General features: G+C 30.1%; 1 protein-coding gene across 2 annotated transcripts; it reads left to right on the top strand.

Annotated features, from left to right (window-relative positions):
- Positions 1 to 13,622: 13,622 nt before the first annotated feature.
- Positions 13,623 to 17,878, top strand: LOC126677120 (uncharacterized). 2 transcript variants are annotated; one of them, XM_050371593.2, is made up of 6 exons: positions 13,623 to 13,772; positions 14,404 to 14,541; positions 14,824 to 14,903; positions 15,049 to 16,452; positions 16,531 to 16,699; positions 17,000 to 17,878. In XM_050371593.2, exons 2-6 carry the CDS (start codon positions 14,460 to 14,462, stop codon positions 17,620 to 17,622), a joined length of 2,358 nt encoding a protein of 785 aa, XP_050227550.1. In that variant the 5' UTR covers positions 13,623 to 13,772; positions 14,404 to 14,459; the 3' UTR covers positions 17,623 to 17,878. The 2 variants fall into 2 exon arrangements, with proteins under 2 accessions (XP_050227550.1, XP_050227549.1); XM_050371592.2 differs by having other exon boundaries at positions 13,624 to 13,772; positions 14,367 to 14,541.
- Positions 17,879 to 19,506: the final 1,628 nt, after the last annotated feature.

Raw genomic sequence — 19,506 nt, 5'->3', positions numbered from 1 at the left:
AAAAATAATATAAAAGAAAATTTATTTTAATTAAAAATGGACAAGTATTTGAACTATTTTAGGAAAGAGGCTTATTTTTTATATGTTTCTTAATTTATGCAAATATATTTATTATATTTCCGTAAATATATTTTTTTTCCTTCTATTTAGCACATTCTAAATAAATATATTTATTTAATAATATCCAAATATATCCAAATATAGAAATCTTAAATACCATAAATATGATTGTTTAAAATAATTTGATAAAAAAAGCAAATACTTTTATAAACAATTTTTATCTTAATTTTGAATCCTAAAATCACTTTGTGAAATATTTAAAATTCACCTTTGACAAAAAATAGAGATACAATGCATTAATTAAACAAAAAAAATGTATCTTCTTTTAAAAAAAATCACTTGTTTTATTTTGTGTTCATTTTATAATATTTTTTTGGAAAGTTAACTTTTCAAACAATAAGTTTTTAAAAAGTTTAACGTAAATTATTTATTTTAAAAATTATTTTTAATTCAATATACTCATTTTTTAAATTACAGACCACAAGTATCATTTTATATTTTTATATTGTTTTAGAAAATATTAGTTTCTATACAAAATCAACAAATTATTGAATTACAGTTTTTGAATTCTTATCTCGTGATTCAAATATTAATTAAGTGGTTTATAAAATATTAAAATAAAAAAATTAATAATTTAGTAGATTAATTATGCATGATATAAATGTTGTTGCTATGCTATTAATAAAAATATACAATAACTTCGTTATAAATAATAATAATAAAATACAATATGTGTGAATTGACATAGTATGTATTTTTGTTTGAAATTTTTAAAAAAGAAAGTAGTGGAGAAGATAAATTTAATTAGAAAAATACTTAAGATATACAACTTATATGGAGTTTGCTGGGAAAGTCATCTCACAAATTAAAAGGAAGCTGGACTTATAATTTTTTTAAGAAAAATATCAAAATTGAATCAAGTTAAAAAAAAGTTACTACTATTTTTTTAAAAAAATTCGCTATCTTAATTAGCTTATTTATCCTCAATCAAGAGTAGTAGTATGACCACTGTCAAGGCAGCAACTAAAAAATTTGGAATGGGAGGACAGAAAAAAAAATATCGTAAAAAATATAACTATATAACAATAGAAATAAAATTATACGTAAAAAACAATTAACATATCAACTAGAATCTATACATATATATACTCAACTAAGTAATTAGTATGTTTGCCAACAAATTACATATTTTATATATTTTTAATAGAGAAAACAATTATATAAAAGTAGAAATTTGACGACTTAAAAAAATGGATTATTAATTTTTTCTTTTTAAAAAATTTATGGGGCGGTCCCCACTTCATCTAAAAGGCTGGTTCCGCCCTGGCCACTGTTGATGCGGTTCATTTTTTTTCATTAAATTAGTGCTAAATTTATTCTAGTCGATAAATGCATACTTTAAATTTGTTATTTCTTTATATATCTCTTTTTAGATAGTATGTTTCTCTTTAGAAAAGTTTTATTTTATTTTTTATGGATTTTTTTTATATTTTTGTATGATAGCAAAGATCTAAAATATTATTGGTGAAGATTTTATCTTAGATGTTTTTTTTATCGCATTCATCCATAGATCAAAACATTGATTTATGGTTCAAAAATAATCATTGTGCGGAGTAGATATATCAAATTGCATGTTAATGTCGGGCTCAGTAGCATGAGCTTGTAACCGAGTGGGGCACTATAATGGTTTGAAGTTGTGGGACTAACCTAGTGGGGTTGGTTTGACTTTGAAGGTGATATTGTGCATCTTCTACCTTTAGAATTTAAAACAGACGATTAATAATTTTAATTATTTATTTCTAAGTGTTCTTGTCATAAAAAATTCACATTTTTCAAGTTTTCTTTCTTTCGATTTAATCACATTTTATAAAACGTGTTACTTTACGTTCCAACATTTTTTTTTTTTTTGAGAATTTACGTTCCAACATTTTTAACCTTTTTATCTTATATCCCAATGACATTTTAGTTTATTTTTTTCTTAAAAAGGCAAAAACGAATATATCATAAAATCAAACTGCACTCATGCCTCTCCTGTATCAAGTAGTTAAAAACGACATTAGATAAGGCATTTGAGCTATAAAATATCAAAATTAAAATTTCGGTTTTTTATATTAAAAAATAAAAAATTGAAATATGGAGTGTCATGTCTGATAAAATGTGCTTCTATTGGAAAACGTGAAAGGTAGGATTTTTTTTATGATAATATCCTTTTATTTTAACATAAATGTTGATCAAATTTTACTTTTGTTTTTCTTAAAGATGAAATAATCATTATTGTATAAGAAAAATGAATATTAATAAATAATTTTTTATTATAAACATCAATTATGAATTTATTTTTACCATGGTTCACTATGAAAGAAAACCTGCCTTTTCCAACAAATCTAATTGATTATGACTTTTATTTGACAAGTTACGTGAGGACACTTGTATCTGTCCTGACATCAATGTATTCATAAATCCCCCTGATTTAAGGAAATCTAGATAAAACAATTTTATTGAACGGTTACTGTGCATCCATACACTCCATTTTATCTTGCTTTGCAGCCGTCCGATTTGTCATGATTCATATTGTTCACACGTGGCCATAATGATTAAGCTGGCCTGTGCTTGATTTGAATACATTGACTGAGATACGTGGCAGATTTGATAGCAGGTTGCTTCTTTTCTTTGCTTTTTTTTTTTTTTGGCTTAATTCCTTAAAAAAACCCCATTTTGCATTTTTTTTTTCGTTTATACCCTGACCTTGTAAAAACACCATTTGTACCCAATTTTGAGTTTTTATATTTCATCTCTACCCAAAAGCATTAAATTGTACTTTTTTCATTTGAAAAAGAGTTTAAAATAATCCTTCATTTTTAACTTATATATTAATTAGATATTAAAGTTACTAATAGTACAAAAATACCATCTTCTTCAAAAAAATTAAAAATAATAATATTTTTTTTTTATTTTTTTTAACATAATTCTGAATTTTTTGATTATTTTGTAATTTTTTTTAATTTTTTTAAAAAATATTTCTAACAAAAAAATTAAAAATAATAATATTTTTTTAATTTTTTTATTATTTTATATAATTAAAAAAATTAATTAATTATTTGGATATATTTGATCATTTTTTAAGTTTAAGGATTTATTTTTATTTTTAAAAATAGAAAAAAATATGTTTTAACTCTTTTCTAAATGAAAAGAGTACAATTTAATGCTTTTGGGTAGGGATGAAACATAAAAACCCAAAATTGGGTACAAATGGTGTTTTTACAAGGTCAGGGTATAAACGAAAAAAAAGTGCAAGGTGGGGGTTTTTTAAGAAATTAAACCTTTTTTTTTTAACAAAGATAGATAGAAGAACAACAAAACTAAAAATCCAGAAAACAAAAATGATTAAGGCTAACTATATGAAGCTTTGACCGATTGTGCCCATTGATGCGCTAGCTTGTTTGCCTGTCTCGGAATGTAACGGAAGATTGTCGAAGTGAAGGATCGTCTAAGATGCCAAATGTCTTCACAAATACTCTGCAAAGCTGCAACATTACAAATGTTTGAGTTAATAATAGAGGATACTTGGAGTGCATCGCCTTCAAAAATAACATTCTTCCAATCATTCTGAATTGCCCAATTCACAGCCTCTCGAAGTGCCAAACATTCAAGTATGCCAGGGTCCCATATATGTCGGAAAACAGCTGAAAATTTGAGGAGACGTGAATTACAAGAGTTAATGGCCACCACCGCAATACAACCAAATTTTTTATGAGAATTCACCGCAGCATCATAAGATAATTTGTGACATCCATCCGGAATTGCAATATTTGTGTCTTCCGGAACAGACTGACTAATATTATTCAAAGTCCTAAATGTTCCTGGTTGCTCCAACCGCCGAGCTTCTGCAAATTCTTGGCATGTTTGAATAGCAGTATTTATAACAATAAGTGTAGGAGTCTCTAAACCCTGAAAAATCCATTTGTTCCGGGATTTCCAAATATGCCAGAGGATGGAAATAAAAAGGTGAGTAGCTGCATTAGATGGATCCAAATGCTGAAGTTGAGGAGTAGTGTGTTTCCAAATCATTGCAAAGGGAGAATTCATTTCCCATATAAAACGAAAATTTAAAGGGGAAATGAACCAAAATTTGTTGAGCTCTAGTGCAATGGAAAAGTATGTGCATAAGATCTTCTTGTACCCCACAGAACCCACATGTCGCATCAATATGTAGGCGTATATTTAACGCTATGCCTGTCGGAAGACCATCATGCAGACATCTCCAAATAAAAAGCTTCTGCTTATGAGGAATCAGTAAACCCCATAAGAATTGCCAATCTTTTTTGTTCAAGGATTTGGTATACTCCCTCCGGACCTCCGGTTGATAATATTATGGACCAAAAGAAATTTTCAAATGCAAAAATATTATGGACCGGAGGGAGTATTAGATTGGGAAAAGGTGCAAAAATGACCCTAATGTATAGCCCGTGTCTCATGTTGGCACCTCATGTATTTCGGATCTCAAAAAGGACCCTAACGTCTTGAAAAAGTGTCAAAAATGACCCTTCCGTTAACATTTTCGTTTAAGGCCGTACACATTTATGTTTAACGTCGTCCATGTTTTGTGTTTTTTTGATACTTTTTCGCAACGTTAGGGTCATATTTGAGATCCGAAATACATGAAGTGCCAATAAGATACATGAGGTATACATGAGGGTCATTTTTGCACCTTTTTCCTATTAGATTTGAAGTAGTATAATTGTCACTTTCAGTTCATATTGATCTGGCGTTACTTCTCTGGAATGGGAACCACCGCTGCCCAATTCGATCAAATTAAACACAGATGCTGCAGTCTCGGAGCGCCACCAATTGTCTGTGGCCAGCGCTGTGCTGAGGAATTCATCAGGTAGGGTTTTGAAATGGAGTGTGAAGTTATTACGTGGAGTTACTAAAGCTGAGCATGCTGAAGCTCTTGCTGTCCTCTTCGGGTTCAGCTTGCAACTGAGTTTTCAGGTATAAGGTTGTGTTGCGAATCTGATGTTGCGTTGGTTATTAGCAGAATAGCGAATCTTATGAGTGTCATTGTTCCTATTCAGCTGATAATTGAAGACATTTTAGCTATAACTGAGAATTGTGATGTTCAGTTTAAGCACGTTCGAAGATAATGCAACCATGTTACACACGCTTTGACGAAATGGAAAGATTGTATTTCTAACGGAAATATTCTTTTTCCGGTCAATGAACTTGTTAATTCCGTTGTTTGATTAATAACGATCAATTGTTTCTCTAAAAAAAAATCATTAAATTGAGATTATTAATAGTAATCAAAACTAAACAACCATTTTAATTTACTATATTTCATATATTTATCTAATCAAAAATTAAATTATTAAATACAATTTTTATAACTTAGAAAAATATTTTCATGTCAATTTTTTGTGTGTATCAAAATTAAGGATATAAAAAATATGATCCAACGCTACCATCTTTAAAACATTTTTTCTTTAAACTCTTTGCCCCGCGTCAATTTAAAGGGTGAGGCTGAAGAATCACCGTCTTTTCGCCTGTGCATATATATATATATAAAAAATAATTACCTACTATAGAGATATTTGTATTTTTTTGACATGTTATATGGTATTTTTTATGATATAAGAATGTTTGTGTGGTTCGATTGAGATTTGCTTCGTGATTTTTATAAGCTAATTGTGTTTGATATGCATTATTAAAAATAAGCAAATATAAATATATATAAATGAGTTTATAATTGTTAAGGGTTAACTATATAGTAATTAGTACTAGTTATAAGGTCATGGTTAAAACTTAATAAGCACATTTCATATGCATGTGAGTTATTATATTCTCACCAATATATAATCAAATACTTCTATCTATTAATCAATAATGTTTCTAGTATGTTATAAGAGCGGGTCTGGTTTGAATTCTTAATTACCCAGTTGCTAGTCTGGATGTCCTATTTCAGCGGCTAGGTCTGATGTTTCCACTACGTGTTAATCACAATTTCAATTATATGGAGAGTTTCAATTTCAAGTGACAATTGAATGTTCACTCCCAGTTGCACTTAAGGGGAAATAATTGTTAAAAGTAATCTTATATTCTTAAGGATTGCAAATATAATTAAGTTTATAAATGTGAAGATTTAACCACTTATTAATTAGTACTAGTTATTAGATTATGGTTGAGTTAAACACATATTATATGGATGTCATGTCGTTTTTGTACTAATTCGGACTTGCATGTTGCAAATTGTTGTTTCAACTATTCTTTATGAGGTTTCACACTTGTATATTGTAGATTATTTTTTCATGAATCGAGGTTTGTATTAGTTTGAGCGCTATTATTTAAATCACTTTTTAAAGAATAAACTATTTGGTATTCTAAATTTCGAATAGTTGTGGAAAAAAATGACGAAAAGCAAATGGGAGGGAGGATTGGGGTTTAAAGATTTCAATCAAGCTTTATTAGCTAAACAAATTTGGAGGATCTTGAATAATCCAAAACTCCCTACTGTTTCAGGTTTTTAAAGGAAAATACTTTAATGATTGCACACTTTGGGAGGCTCCTCGTAGACAGGCTGCTTCTTGGGGCTGGCAGAGCCTATACCATGGGTTAAACCTCCTCAAGAAAGATGCAGATGGCAGGTGAACTCCGGAGCCTTTATCAGAACCATGCAGGATCCATGGCTTCCCGCAAGATTTCCCTTCAAACCAAGTCTCAAGCCATAGTGGAATCTGAAGTCTTTTTCTAATGAAGGATCTACTCTTGCCTTTTTCTAAATCTTGGAATGAGAGGCTGGTTAGAAGACTTTTTGTGGAGGAAGATCTTATATTAATTTTGGCAATCTTCATACTAATTCATCACCATCAAGACAGAACAATCTAGTATTATCACCCATATGGGCAGTACTCTTCCAAGTCAGGGTACCACATGGCTAAGATCCAAATTGAAAATAGCAGTAATGCTGCTGAGACTATTATCCATTGAGCAAGATGGAAAGCCATGTTGAACCTTCCTGGTCTTAACAAAATAAAAATATTCATTTGGAGGGCTTTGTTAGATGGATTACTTACGGCAGAAGGACCTAACCGCATGTTGCAAGGTAATCTATCATGTATTGTCTGCAAGAAGCTAGAGTCTCTCGTCCGCTTGTTGTTTGATTGTCACTTTTTCAAGAGAAGCTGGTTTTTGTCACCTCTATCTTTGCAGTTTAACATGGAGGATAACAATTCTTTTCCCCATGTGTGGTGTTTTTTAATAAATGATCTGTTATCCTTTGATGAGACAGGGGATGCACAAACTCTCTTTTACTTCCTTATCTGGTCAATTTGTAAAGTAAGGAATACAAGATTGTTTTGTGAACAACATTGGTCAATGGAGGATATAGTTCAAATTGCTATGAAATTCAAGGAAGAATTTTCGAAAGCACATGCAACTTTAGCTGCTTCAATGGTGCATGATGTCTGTAAGGGTTTCAAAACCCTCACAGGTTATTCCAGAGTCTATCCGTTCATCTAATTATTTGATCAATATTAGATATGATGTTGGGACAAGCAAGGAGCATCAGTTTGGGTCCATTGCAGGGGTTGCGCACAACCAGGAGGGTATTATTGTAGGTAGATTCTCTGCAATCTACCAATTCATATGGAGCCGGATACTTCAAAATTTATAGCGCTGAGAGAAGTGATGAATTGGTGCACCAATATAAACTAGAAGTATGTTAATTTTTAAGGCGACGCCATTCTGATTTTTCAGGCTATTAATTCAGGCCATTGTGCTTCAGCAATAAATTGGAAAATTTGTCAAAATATGCACCTTAAGCTTTTTTTTTTTGGCCTAATGTCTTAAAACCCCCCGACCTTTTAGCCCCTTTTCAATCATACCCCGACGTTGAAAATTTGTCAATTTTACCCTATTTTGCATTTTTGTGTTTCAATTGTACCCTGAAAAATTAAATTAACATCTTTTGCGTTTGGAAATTTGTTTAAAACATTCTCCATGTCTCGCATATATTGATTGTATATTTTTAAAATTTATTTAAATTTAGTTAAATTAATTAAGAATTTAAATTAGTGTTAATTTGATTATGGTTTTTAGCTAGTTTTTAAAAATAAAGGACTTATTTGTACTTTTTTGAATAAAAAAGAATTTAATTTCATGTTTAGACTTAATTAATTGAATGATTTCATCATTTAAGTAAAAAAATTAATAAAAATTAAAATATTGGGGTACAATTAAAAACGGAAAATTAAAAATTGGGTAAAATTAACAAATTTTCAACGTCGGGGTGGAATTGAAAAAAAGTTTAAAGGTGAGGGGTTTTTGAGTGATTAGGCTTTTTTTTTTAGTTTTTGCTCTTTTATATTAGTAGAAATGACAATGTTATGGCTCATAATTTGGCTCAAGAAACTAAAGCCAGGTTTATTGCTTTATGTAATTACAACGCTAGCCTGTAATCTTTCTCAGTTATCTATCTTTTACCTTTGGAAAAAAAATAAAAATCCGAATAGCTGCAAAGGTTCGGGATTCGCAAATTAGGGCCTTAGATAGATTTGGCCATTTGGGTAAGTATAGCTGTAGTGGGCCCAAGCGACCATCTGCCCATTACTCAATGAAATGGACAAAGGCCCAAGTTACTCTAGATTTAAACAACGAATATTTATAGATTTTTTTTAATATTTGTACTTTTTTAATATATAATTTTGACAAATGACTATTTAATTTTAAATGTGCTGGCTAAAGTAGCCTATTTTTAAAAATTTGGATATAACTGACGAAACTCGTAAAGATTTAGTATTTCATTAAAATTAGTCCTAATTTTTTAACATTATTAAAAATGTCGTTAAAATAAAAAAATCAATTAAATTTGTGAATTTATAAATTTTACGAGTTCTCAATTTATGAAACATTTATCTATTTATTAAATTATTATATTACAAAAGTATTTAATTTAAGAGTAATTTTAATTATAACTATTAATAATAAGTAATTAATAGTATAGTTTAGATTTATTAACTTTAAGTTAGGCTTTACAAAAAAAATTATAGTAATTCCACGCTACAACATATATGACTAGTTTAAACTAATTTCCACTCTCGGTGATAGTTACATGAGTACGATTTAAACATATATATATACTTAAATCAAGAAAAACTCTTACCAATTCATATGTCCTTGAAGATTATAAAAATCTAGTTAAATAATAGATTAGAACTTTTAAATTAAAATTTAATATGTGTCTTATTATATTACATCATCGAAATTCCATCCGAGGAATTTCCCCCCTTTAAAAATGTCTTATAATCGGATTCTCTATTCTAAAAACATTACATCCTTACACACAACATGATCCCAACATATTCTTTGGTGATAGAAAAATGATTTGTTGAAGCAAGATTTGGAAAATGTAGATATGAACACAAAATCATAAACAAACTTGAAAAAGCACTATAGAATAGATGGCCGTGGTTGCAATTGAGTGAAATGGTCCACAAGGTTCCCTAACAACATAGAAGTCACTCACAAAAATAATGAACAATCACTCTTAACTTTACCCAACTAATATTATTGTCACAATTCCCCAACCACGTGCAAAAGTTGGCTATACTTTTTGGTCCCAACTACAACATTCTTGTCAAAATTTTGCTATATATGCAATCAAACTTTTACATTTCCAATTTTTCACTCAATTTCAATTGTATATGCGTTAAAGTTTTATAGCAGAGAAGAGCACATGTTAGAACCGGGATTGCTCGCTACTATATAAATAAGGCTCATGTTAGAAGTTCTTGATCCATTGATTCTTTACAAAAATTTAATTTAAGATCAAGTTTATTAAATGATCATCAAGTGTTGCAACTAAATGATAAAATCAGGGTATTATTATAAAAGTTAAAAAATTTAGTTAAAATTGTAACAATCCGTAAAAATTTAGATTTATATTGCTATCAATTCTTATTTTTTGATTAATTATTCAGTCTTATCTTAAAATTAATTTTAAAACTGTTGGTAATTGTTGTGACCATTCATATATTTAAGTAGTGACCCTTTTTTCTCTTAATTATTCAGAAAGTATATGAACCATAATATTAATTAGTCATATCATAATTATTTGTACCATAAGAATATGAAGCACATGGCTAACTTTATCTCTCTCTCAGCATCATTAGATAAGCAGTCACTTTACAACTAAAGCAACCCCATGTAGATGAGTTGTATTCCTTGCCCCTTTCCTCTCCTTTTTCAAGGAATTTGATCATCAAAAATCAAAATCATACCCTTTGCCCTACTATGTTTTTTCCCATTCAACTTCATTACTTGGTAGTAATTTAATTTTAGTATTTTACAATATTCATTTTTATGAATTTATTTCAAAAGTGATTATATGTCAAAATCAGTGGAGCAAAAGATCAATCTGGTTCCTCAACTTGTGATCAAAATTAAATAACTCGTTTTTAGTTTATTTAATCAATTAAAAATAATATTTTATATTTATTGGTCAATTAAGAACAAACTGTATAATATGAACAAGCTTATGGACTGAGATGACCCAATTTTATCCTTAATTGGTATTAAAAACATAAAATATTGTCTAATTGATTAATTTTTTTTAAAGTATTAACATAAATTAATCAAAATAATTAAAAAAGAATTATTTAATTTTGAGTCATAAATTCAGGATCCATATTAATCATTTATTCAAACTCAATGTGTCGATATCATTAAATTTTGATTATTTTACAATTATACTAAAAGAATGTTCTGATTAAAAAATAAAATGATTAGATAATGTAATTTGAAAAATTATATGTTTCTGTAGTATAATTTAATAGATAATATGTATTATTTTATTATGAAAAATAATAAAATATCAAAGTACTCCTCTATGTCTCAAGCAGTGGAGCAAAAATATTAGAATTAACATCATAAGCAAATCCACTGATGCACTATAATTCAAATATTGTAAGTGCTAAACAACATATTGTTGGATAGTGGATTTTTTTTTTTTACAAATATTTTTCTCTTTTCAAGGATAAAAGAAAAAACACATCATAAGCAAATCGGTTATTTATAATTAAATAATGGGGATGCATCTTGATTTTCTATAAAACATAAGAGTTGTATGTCCTCCAATCGGCAATTGGTCAAATACAATTAATTTGAACTGTAAATAGTCAACATATAATACTTTAATTTCAATTTTTTTGAGAGTATTCACATTTCTGTTATCACCACAAAAATGTTCCTTTCAATAAAAATCAGAATGAGCAAGAATTTTTGTCTTCATTAATAATATGTAACAGTAAAACAGAAAAATTTCATAATAAAATATTAAAACAGATGACTGGTCCGAATAGAATAAGCTTTCAATTTATCATTTCATATATTATTGAAATGACAATTTTTAGGTCTACTTATTAATAAAAATCCATCCTTTTTATGTGGGTTTCAAAAAAATTTTTTTTACTACTATCTCAATTTGATAATTTTATTGTAATTTTTTTTTTAATTTTTTACTTTAACACAGTACATATTTTGACTTTTATGATATGAAATGTTTTTTCCTTCAACTGCTGAAAGTCAGAAAAATTAAAAAAGTTTTAATGTTATTTTATTTGTTAGATTAAAAGTTGAATTTTTAATTTTTTTTTAAAAAGAATGCTAATTACAGAGTTTATAGATAAATTGATTGAAATATAAAAGTGATAATTAACAATCAATTTTCTTATAGATTATAAATTTCCATATAATTATATACAAATATTACCTAAAATTATTAAAAGTTTTATTTATATATAAATGACAATCTTGTGATATTCTAAATATTAAAAATAATTTCTTAATAATAATTAATTAAAAGCATATATACATAGCCTTAATTTATATGTTTTCACTATAAATGAATCATTTTAAATGTTAGAGAATTTTGCATGAAGCATTATGTGACATATAAAATATATAAATATGTACCATGAATAGTAGATGGTGAAGTAGTTGGCAAACCATGATAAAAGAATGAAGAGGACCATAAGAAGAGGCATTTGATATCTAAAATATTAAAAATTAATGCCTCTCCTCTTCCTCTTCCTCACACACTCTTTTGTTTATGTTGAAAGACCACATGTGCATAGTCAATCATCACATTAATTAATAATTAAATAATTCTTATGCATATCATATATTTTATATTTATTGCTTAATTTTTTTTTTTGATAATTTTTATATTTAAAGAATAAAATTTCTATGTATTAATATATTCTTATATCTACAATCACTTTAATTATTAGATGTTTTATATAAGTATTTTTAAAATTAAATAAGGTTAATTAATGAGTAAATTAAAGAAAAGAAAAAGTAAAGGCATTTCCGTTTATGATGGCGCCAAATGGAGGGGTCGTGCGCATATAAGCAAAAACTAACTGTCCATGAGCTGTGTTAGTTACTTTCATTCAACCACATCTCTTTCATTCTCTTTTCTTTATTTCTTCTTTCTATTTTGTTTTTTGCTAATTTTTTAATTAATTAACATTTTAATTTTAATCTCTAAAATTAATAATTTCTGTCTTCAATACTGTTTTTAAAAAGGGACGAAATGACCTAATTAAGAAATCGGCCATTGATCCAATCTAAATGTGTAAATCGGTAAAAAGATTAAGAAGTAATACAAAATATACTATCAATCTATAGATTAGGGTAGTTCCGCTAGTCCTCTCCGATGCCAGATAAATTATAAAAAATCACGGTTTACAGTGAATTCAGAGATTAAAATCGGGCCACCAGAAGGTTAGAAGTAAACTAAAAATTAAATTTGAGCTTAAAATATTTTTTTTTTAATATTAAAACAGAACAATTAAATTGATTCGTTTGATTCGATTCGATCAATTAATTCCTAAATTGATAATTCATTTAAATTATTACCGATTTAATTTTGAAAACACTAATTATTTGTATGAATAATTTTTCTATGAGAATTAAAAAAACAAGTATCTAAATACTACATTTAACATGAATTTAATAAACTGAATACAAATTAATTTAATTTTAGAAACCTTTCCAAAATAGACTTAAAGATAAGAAGAAGAACTTTAAAAAAACAGAGATAAAAAAAGGAATTATAGATAAAAAGGTGCTTTTAATTTACATAAATAAATGAAAAAAATACAAAACAAAGTTATAAATAAAAATTAAAAGTAAAATACCATAAAGGCATAAACAAGAAAATAAAAATATCCCTAAAAATGAAAGCTACAAAGTAATAGTCAGTAGTTTAATGATTGAGATAAATAGACCCCAAAAGAAGAAGAGATCAAGACAACCTAATCCACCTAGTCCTTTGTTTCATCATCTAATCTTTATATCTAACCCAATAATTACATCATTAAAACTGACATTACCAATAAATATCTCAATAATAATGAACATAACTGAAGTAAACACATGGAACCTTCCTTTCTCTGCTCATTTTTATTCCATTCTTTACTACAACTAAAAAGCACATATTTTTCTACTTCTTTAATCATTATTGTTCTTAATTATTATAACAATAATATTATTAGTGTCATGACCATCTTCTTTTGTGTCCACATTACACAAATCCCATCTTTCAAATTTTGCAGTTTTTTCTCTTATTTTTCCATTTAAATCCTCTGTTTTTGTCTCTGCAGACTTTAAATCTCAGCTCTGCTGCATTTGGGTTGCTGCCAATTCTCTCAAAGGTACTGACTGTTCATTTCTTTTTGGGATTTTATTGTGTTATAAGTCAGAACGTACGTTCACATGAACAGAAAAAAGAAGTTCATTACTGCAAGTTTCACTTTTTTTTAATCTTTTTGTAGTTTGCCTTTTCATGAAATTATGAAGTTAATTATTAAAAGTGACCGTAGCATATCAGTATTTGTTGTGTCAGAATCACTCAAGTAATTTAATTATTCTTATTTTCATATAAATTATAATTGCTCTGTTTTGTAAAATTTTATCAGCATATTTGAAGAATTGTTCATGTTTTTGGGATCATGTTACTGTTTTTGATATGGTAGCTAATCATGATTAACTTTCTTGATTAAACTTAATTACTATTGCAAATGCAATATTTCGTTATGTTGGTTAGTGGATCTCTTGATTTAAATCTTGAAAATATGTTCATTTTATTGAGTTGTTTCTCAAATTTTGCAGTGAAGAACAATTATAATTGACTAGAATGGTTGGCAGTTTATACTTTCTGTTTGGATTTTGGCATTATCTTGTTGTCTAGGGAACAGGAATCTTAACTATTGTTAGTGATAATGGGATAAATATGTTTGGCCTTGCAGGTTGTAGATGAAGTGATAATTTCATTTATTTTTCTAGGAATTTTGATGGGGTAAAGCAGAAATGACAGCTTTTTGGTAGACCATATTGCTTGTATGGGTAGATTATTTCAGATTTTTGATTTTAATCAGGGAACCATGGCTAGGAAAATTCCTGCGTGTAAGCGGCATGTGGATGGTAAGTCTTGCATTTCCGCGTTTTATTTTCATTTCTGGAAACGTTTATGATAATCGAACACTTTATATTCATAGCATATTTTTGTAGAAGTTGTCGTTTTACCGTTTTCCGTTTCTGTTTTCGAGCTGCTCATTCTAAAATGCATTTTTGTGTGGATAGCCGGCTAATGTTATGTCTAGCTATTATATAGTGTGAAATTGTTAATTTAAGGCAGTTTGGCACTAATTGAAGAATTACTCAGAACTGATATAATTCTTGCTTGAAAACTGAAAAATTATACAGCAGGATTAGAAGCTCCTCGTAATAGCTTGGAACTGCAAGTCGAAACTTATCAGAGCTGCTACGCTGCAGGAAATGAAGTGGTACTTATTCCGAATCATAAATCTTGTTGTGTTTTTAACATGATGAGCATATAAATTCGTCTCGATGTTTTTGATGATAAATATCCGGTATTGTCATTGTTTATGCATTTATATCATCTTAGCTACAAACTTGTTTTTGTTTCAGGTTGAGGAGGATTGGTCCGGAAAGAAGTGTATTCCAATTGAGGCTTCGATGAAGAGACTGATTCATGAAGAAATGTCAAAACAATCTAACATTAGGAGAAATGCTCCAAGTATTGTTGCCAGGCTGATGGGTGTAGATATGTTACCGTTAGATACAAAACCGGTGGTGCAGGCTGTTGATAAAAGTAATCGAAGCACAGCTACTAAGTTGGGAAAACCGAGGCCTCGAGAACATCCCCAAGAAGAGGAGTTACAGAAGTTCAAGAAGGATTTTGAAGCTTGGCAAGCTGCCAGGTTTAAGGAATGTTCAAAGGTTGCTGAACCTGATCACTTTGCACGTGAGAATTTTAGCACGCGAAAATTGGCACAAAGTGAAAATTTTGGAATGTCGTCAACGGAAAAGCATAGAGAAAGAGCTAGTTTACGCCATAGTCGACATAAAGTGGAAGTATTCCCAATTGGAGATAAGGAATCATTTTCTTCAAGGAAGAAAAACATGCATGAGCACTCCTTGATAAGCTATGATCATCAACTGGATAAAACTTCTGCTCCAACAAAGATTGTAATCTTGAAGCCCGGTCCTGATAGATTTTATGATTACGAAGACTCTTGTACTAGTTCCTCCTGTACTTTAGAGGATCGAGGTAGTATAGCGGATTTTCTTGAGGAGGTGAAGGAACGGTTGAAATGTGAATTGCAAGGAAAAACTATTAAAAGAGGTTCTGTAGTAGTCAGAGGAAGTGGAATTGAGACTCCGTATAGCGAAAAGCCATCACATCCTAAACAAATTGCTCAACATATAGCAAAACATGTCAGAGAAAGTGTCACACAGGACCTCGGAATGAATCTGCTTCGATCAGAATCAACACGATCATATAGAAGTGAAATTCAATATAATGGCCTAGATTCTGCTGAGTTCATGAACAAAGATACTAGGAAATACTTGTCGGAGAGATTAAGGAACGTTGTCGATAGAGAAACTCACTCTTTATGTGTTCCTTTAGTTGCAAGTGGCAGACTAGATGATCAAGAAATGCAAACCAGATCATTTAGGCATGGAGACGATAACGAATTGCTTCATAGAGATATGTCTCCTAGGAATCTAGTGAGGTCTTTATCAGCTCCTGTATCAGGAACTTCATTCGGAAAGCTGCTTCTCGAGGATCGACATGTTTTAACTGGTGCACATATCAGGAGGAAACATGAAGCTCTTGGTGACATGACAATGGAGTTGAAAAAGCGAAAAAAAGAAAGATTCAATATCAAAGAAAAAGTTTCCAATTTCAAGGGAAGGCTTTTCAGAAGGAAGCTCCATTCTTCCCATGGCTCTGAACAGGATTTTGTTAAGGATATCATGAGTGGGCCAACAGTCGTCAGGAACTTCGGCGACAGATACACAATAATGGTACAGCTCGATTTTTCATTAGATTAATGATTTTGTTATGCCACTGATTCACTATTGTCTTTGGTTATTTGTTGTTAGGAGAACTCGACTGAGGTACCACCAAGCCCGGTATCTGTCTGCAGCAGTGTGCAAGAAGAGTTGTGGAGGCCAGTGGATTATCTCAGCCCTGTCTCAACATCCGATGTCACTCCGCTAGATGACACTGCCATGCCGCAGGTTTTTAAAGAGATCAGTTCTAATCTTAATGGTATAGAAACTTTTGCATTCTTTCTTTCAATTTAAACAGGACATTGCATGTGTAAAAATAGTCATATAAAGTTGTTTGTGATTTAAATTAATACTTCACCTTAAGCATCAATTTTGTCGCCTATATTGCACGGATATAGAAACCTTGAATTGAAACACGTTCTTGTGATAAAGTTTTAGAGTTTCTGAAGTGTTCTCGGAAAAATGTCTAAATGAAGCACTTGGCAAGTTTCCGTGCAAAGTAGCTTGTCACTGAACCTGAATTGTGATATGTTCTTGTTTTTCGATTATGATTATGCAGAGTTGCGGAGACAGCTAAACCAACTAGAATCCAACGAGCTTGACAGCTCAAAAATCGGACTAGAGCCTTCTAATGAGTGCATAATGTTTGAGTTGGGCGATAAAGTAGAAGCTTATATAAGAGATTTGCTTGTTACTTCTGGTTTATATGATGGTTCACGCGATACAATCTTGTCGAGATGGGATCCACTCGCGAAGCCTATCAGCGAAGAGGCATTCAACAAAGTTGAAAAATCTTGCACAAAATTATCTAAGGATGATAATCAAACTAGTACGAAGGATCACAAACTGTTGTATGACTTGTTGAATGAAGCACTTTCTATTGTCCTCGGACCCCCTGTGACCATGTCGAGATTCAGAAGAAAAGTCATCAGTTTTTCAACAACTCCACCATTACGCGGAACGAAGTTACTTGATAGTGTATGGGAGATCATCAGGGCGTTTTTGTATCCTCCGGAAGACGATAAATCGTATTACTCGCTGGATAATTTGGTGGAAAAGAATCTAGGATCCACTCCTTGGTCTGGCTTGGTAGATGATGAGCTAAATGTTTTGGCAAAAGAGATGGAATTTCGGATAATGGGAGACCTAATTGAAGAAATTGTAAATGATATGCATCTATAGTTGTGTCTGTTCTGCTATGATCATCAGTTCATCTGTTAGAAAAGTGTTGGTGAGTGAGACAGTACATAATCAATGAGGCAAAAGTATAGAAAATTAAATGATTTAATTATAGGTGAGTTCTAAATTAGCAGATTGCATGTGTTTGTGTATATATTTGTTCTTTGTGGGTGACTGATACAGAAGCTGAGTTCATGTATCTATTGTTAATTTTCGTTTTTGAAAATGAAATGGTCTGACAATTAAGTTTCATTCTTTATGCACTTATTCTATTACTTTTATTTGCATTATTATTTGTAACTATTTTTTCAGAGTTACATTGTAGCATTCATAAAGTCTACGCATACCTGAAATTATTGACATGTCTTTTCTTGATAAAGTATGAAGCATTACTCAGATTTTTAAATTGCACACCAAACAACTTTGCTCAAGTTTCTGATTGTAATTGCATTCAGAAGGGTGTGTAGGAGAGACAATTGGTCGGTTCGGTTCGGTTCAATTTTCAAAAGTCCAAAACTCACGGTGCCATACTATATAATATTTGAAACCAAACCGTTATAAAATTAACCAAAAACCGAAAATAAATTTAAATTTCACCGGAATATTTTTGTCGGTTCGGCTCGGTGTCGGTTTTTTATATCAGTTTGGACTTATACCGAAGCCCATTTTACAGATGTCCAAATTGTAAAAAAAGTCTTTTAATATTTTGAAATCAAATTGAATTGAGCATATAAAAACAATATGATACACAGAACTCAAAAAATGATAGAAAACAGAGAAAAGGAACCAAACTCATGAATTACAGAAGAAGTTGAGCGATTAATCGCATGATTAACATTAAAACAAAGGTTGGATCTCTATTGATTCATATTCAGAGCGCTAAACTGAGTGAGAGAAATTATTTATGACTTAATTATAGTATAATTTAGAGTAAATCAGAAAGAATAAGTAGATAAATTAGGGTTTGAGCGAAGAACAGTTGGAGTTTTAGAAAGAAGATAGAGGTTTTTTGTGAGAGAGAGGGTCAGAGAGGAGTGATGAAAGTTCTGGAAGAGAGGCGAGTGTTTAGGGTTAAAAAAAATTAGGTTAAAAAAACATAAGGGGGTTTATAAAGGGACACAAAACCGTGTCGGCTGCACATAGGGTTAGAGGTACTCCACACGTACCACACGACACGTGCCTACCAAAACGACACCGTTTTGAAATTTCAGTTACATCGGTTTTTCGGTCGGTTCGGTTTCTAAACCTTAAATCTAAACCAAACACCAAACTCCATATAGTTTTTAATATTTAAAACCAAACCAAACCATTTCAACCGAAAAACCGCACCACACATTGAACTTCGGTTTGGTTTGGTCCAGTTTTTCGATCTGGTTTGATTTATGCTCAACCCTAAGGGTGTGTAAAAATCGAACAGTATGGATCAATTACATTGACCTAGATAATTTAAGGTTATTGATAAAGAGGTCAAATTTATAAACCGACAGTTTTTGTTTAAAATTGCCGGTTCGCGGTTCAAGAAATATTAAAACCGATCTTGAACCGCTCCTTGGACAGTTTAGGGCCTTCTTGATTCGGGCGAAGAAGCAATGTCACTCGATCATTATGAAACTGGATTTATATTTTTAATTTCTTGGCGTGGGCTGACTAATACTATGAACGAATAAGTATAAATGTACAATGAACCTCTCGTTTTAAATTGAAAATAGAGGTGACTGAATTTGCGGAATCTGCGGTTCCGGTTCCGACTGGTTCCAAAAAATTTAAAAGTTATTTTTTAAAATTAAATTTAAATACTAAAAATTAAGTTAAAATGAAAAATTAAGTTAAAATGAAAAATTGAATTAAGATAAGTGATTAATTATACATAAAAATAAAGAAATTATA

This window comes from Mercurialis annua, linkage group LG4, assembly GCF_937616625.2.
Source record: "Mercurialis annua linkage group LG4, ddMerAnnu1.2, whole genome shotgun sequence".
Lineage (NCBI taxonomy): Eukaryota > Viridiplantae > Streptophyta > Magnoliopsida > Malpighiales > Euphorbiaceae > Mercurialis > Mercurialis annua.
The sequence above is the reverse complement of the archived record's forward strand: the minus strand, read 5'-3'. Positions and strand labels throughout refer to the sequence as shown.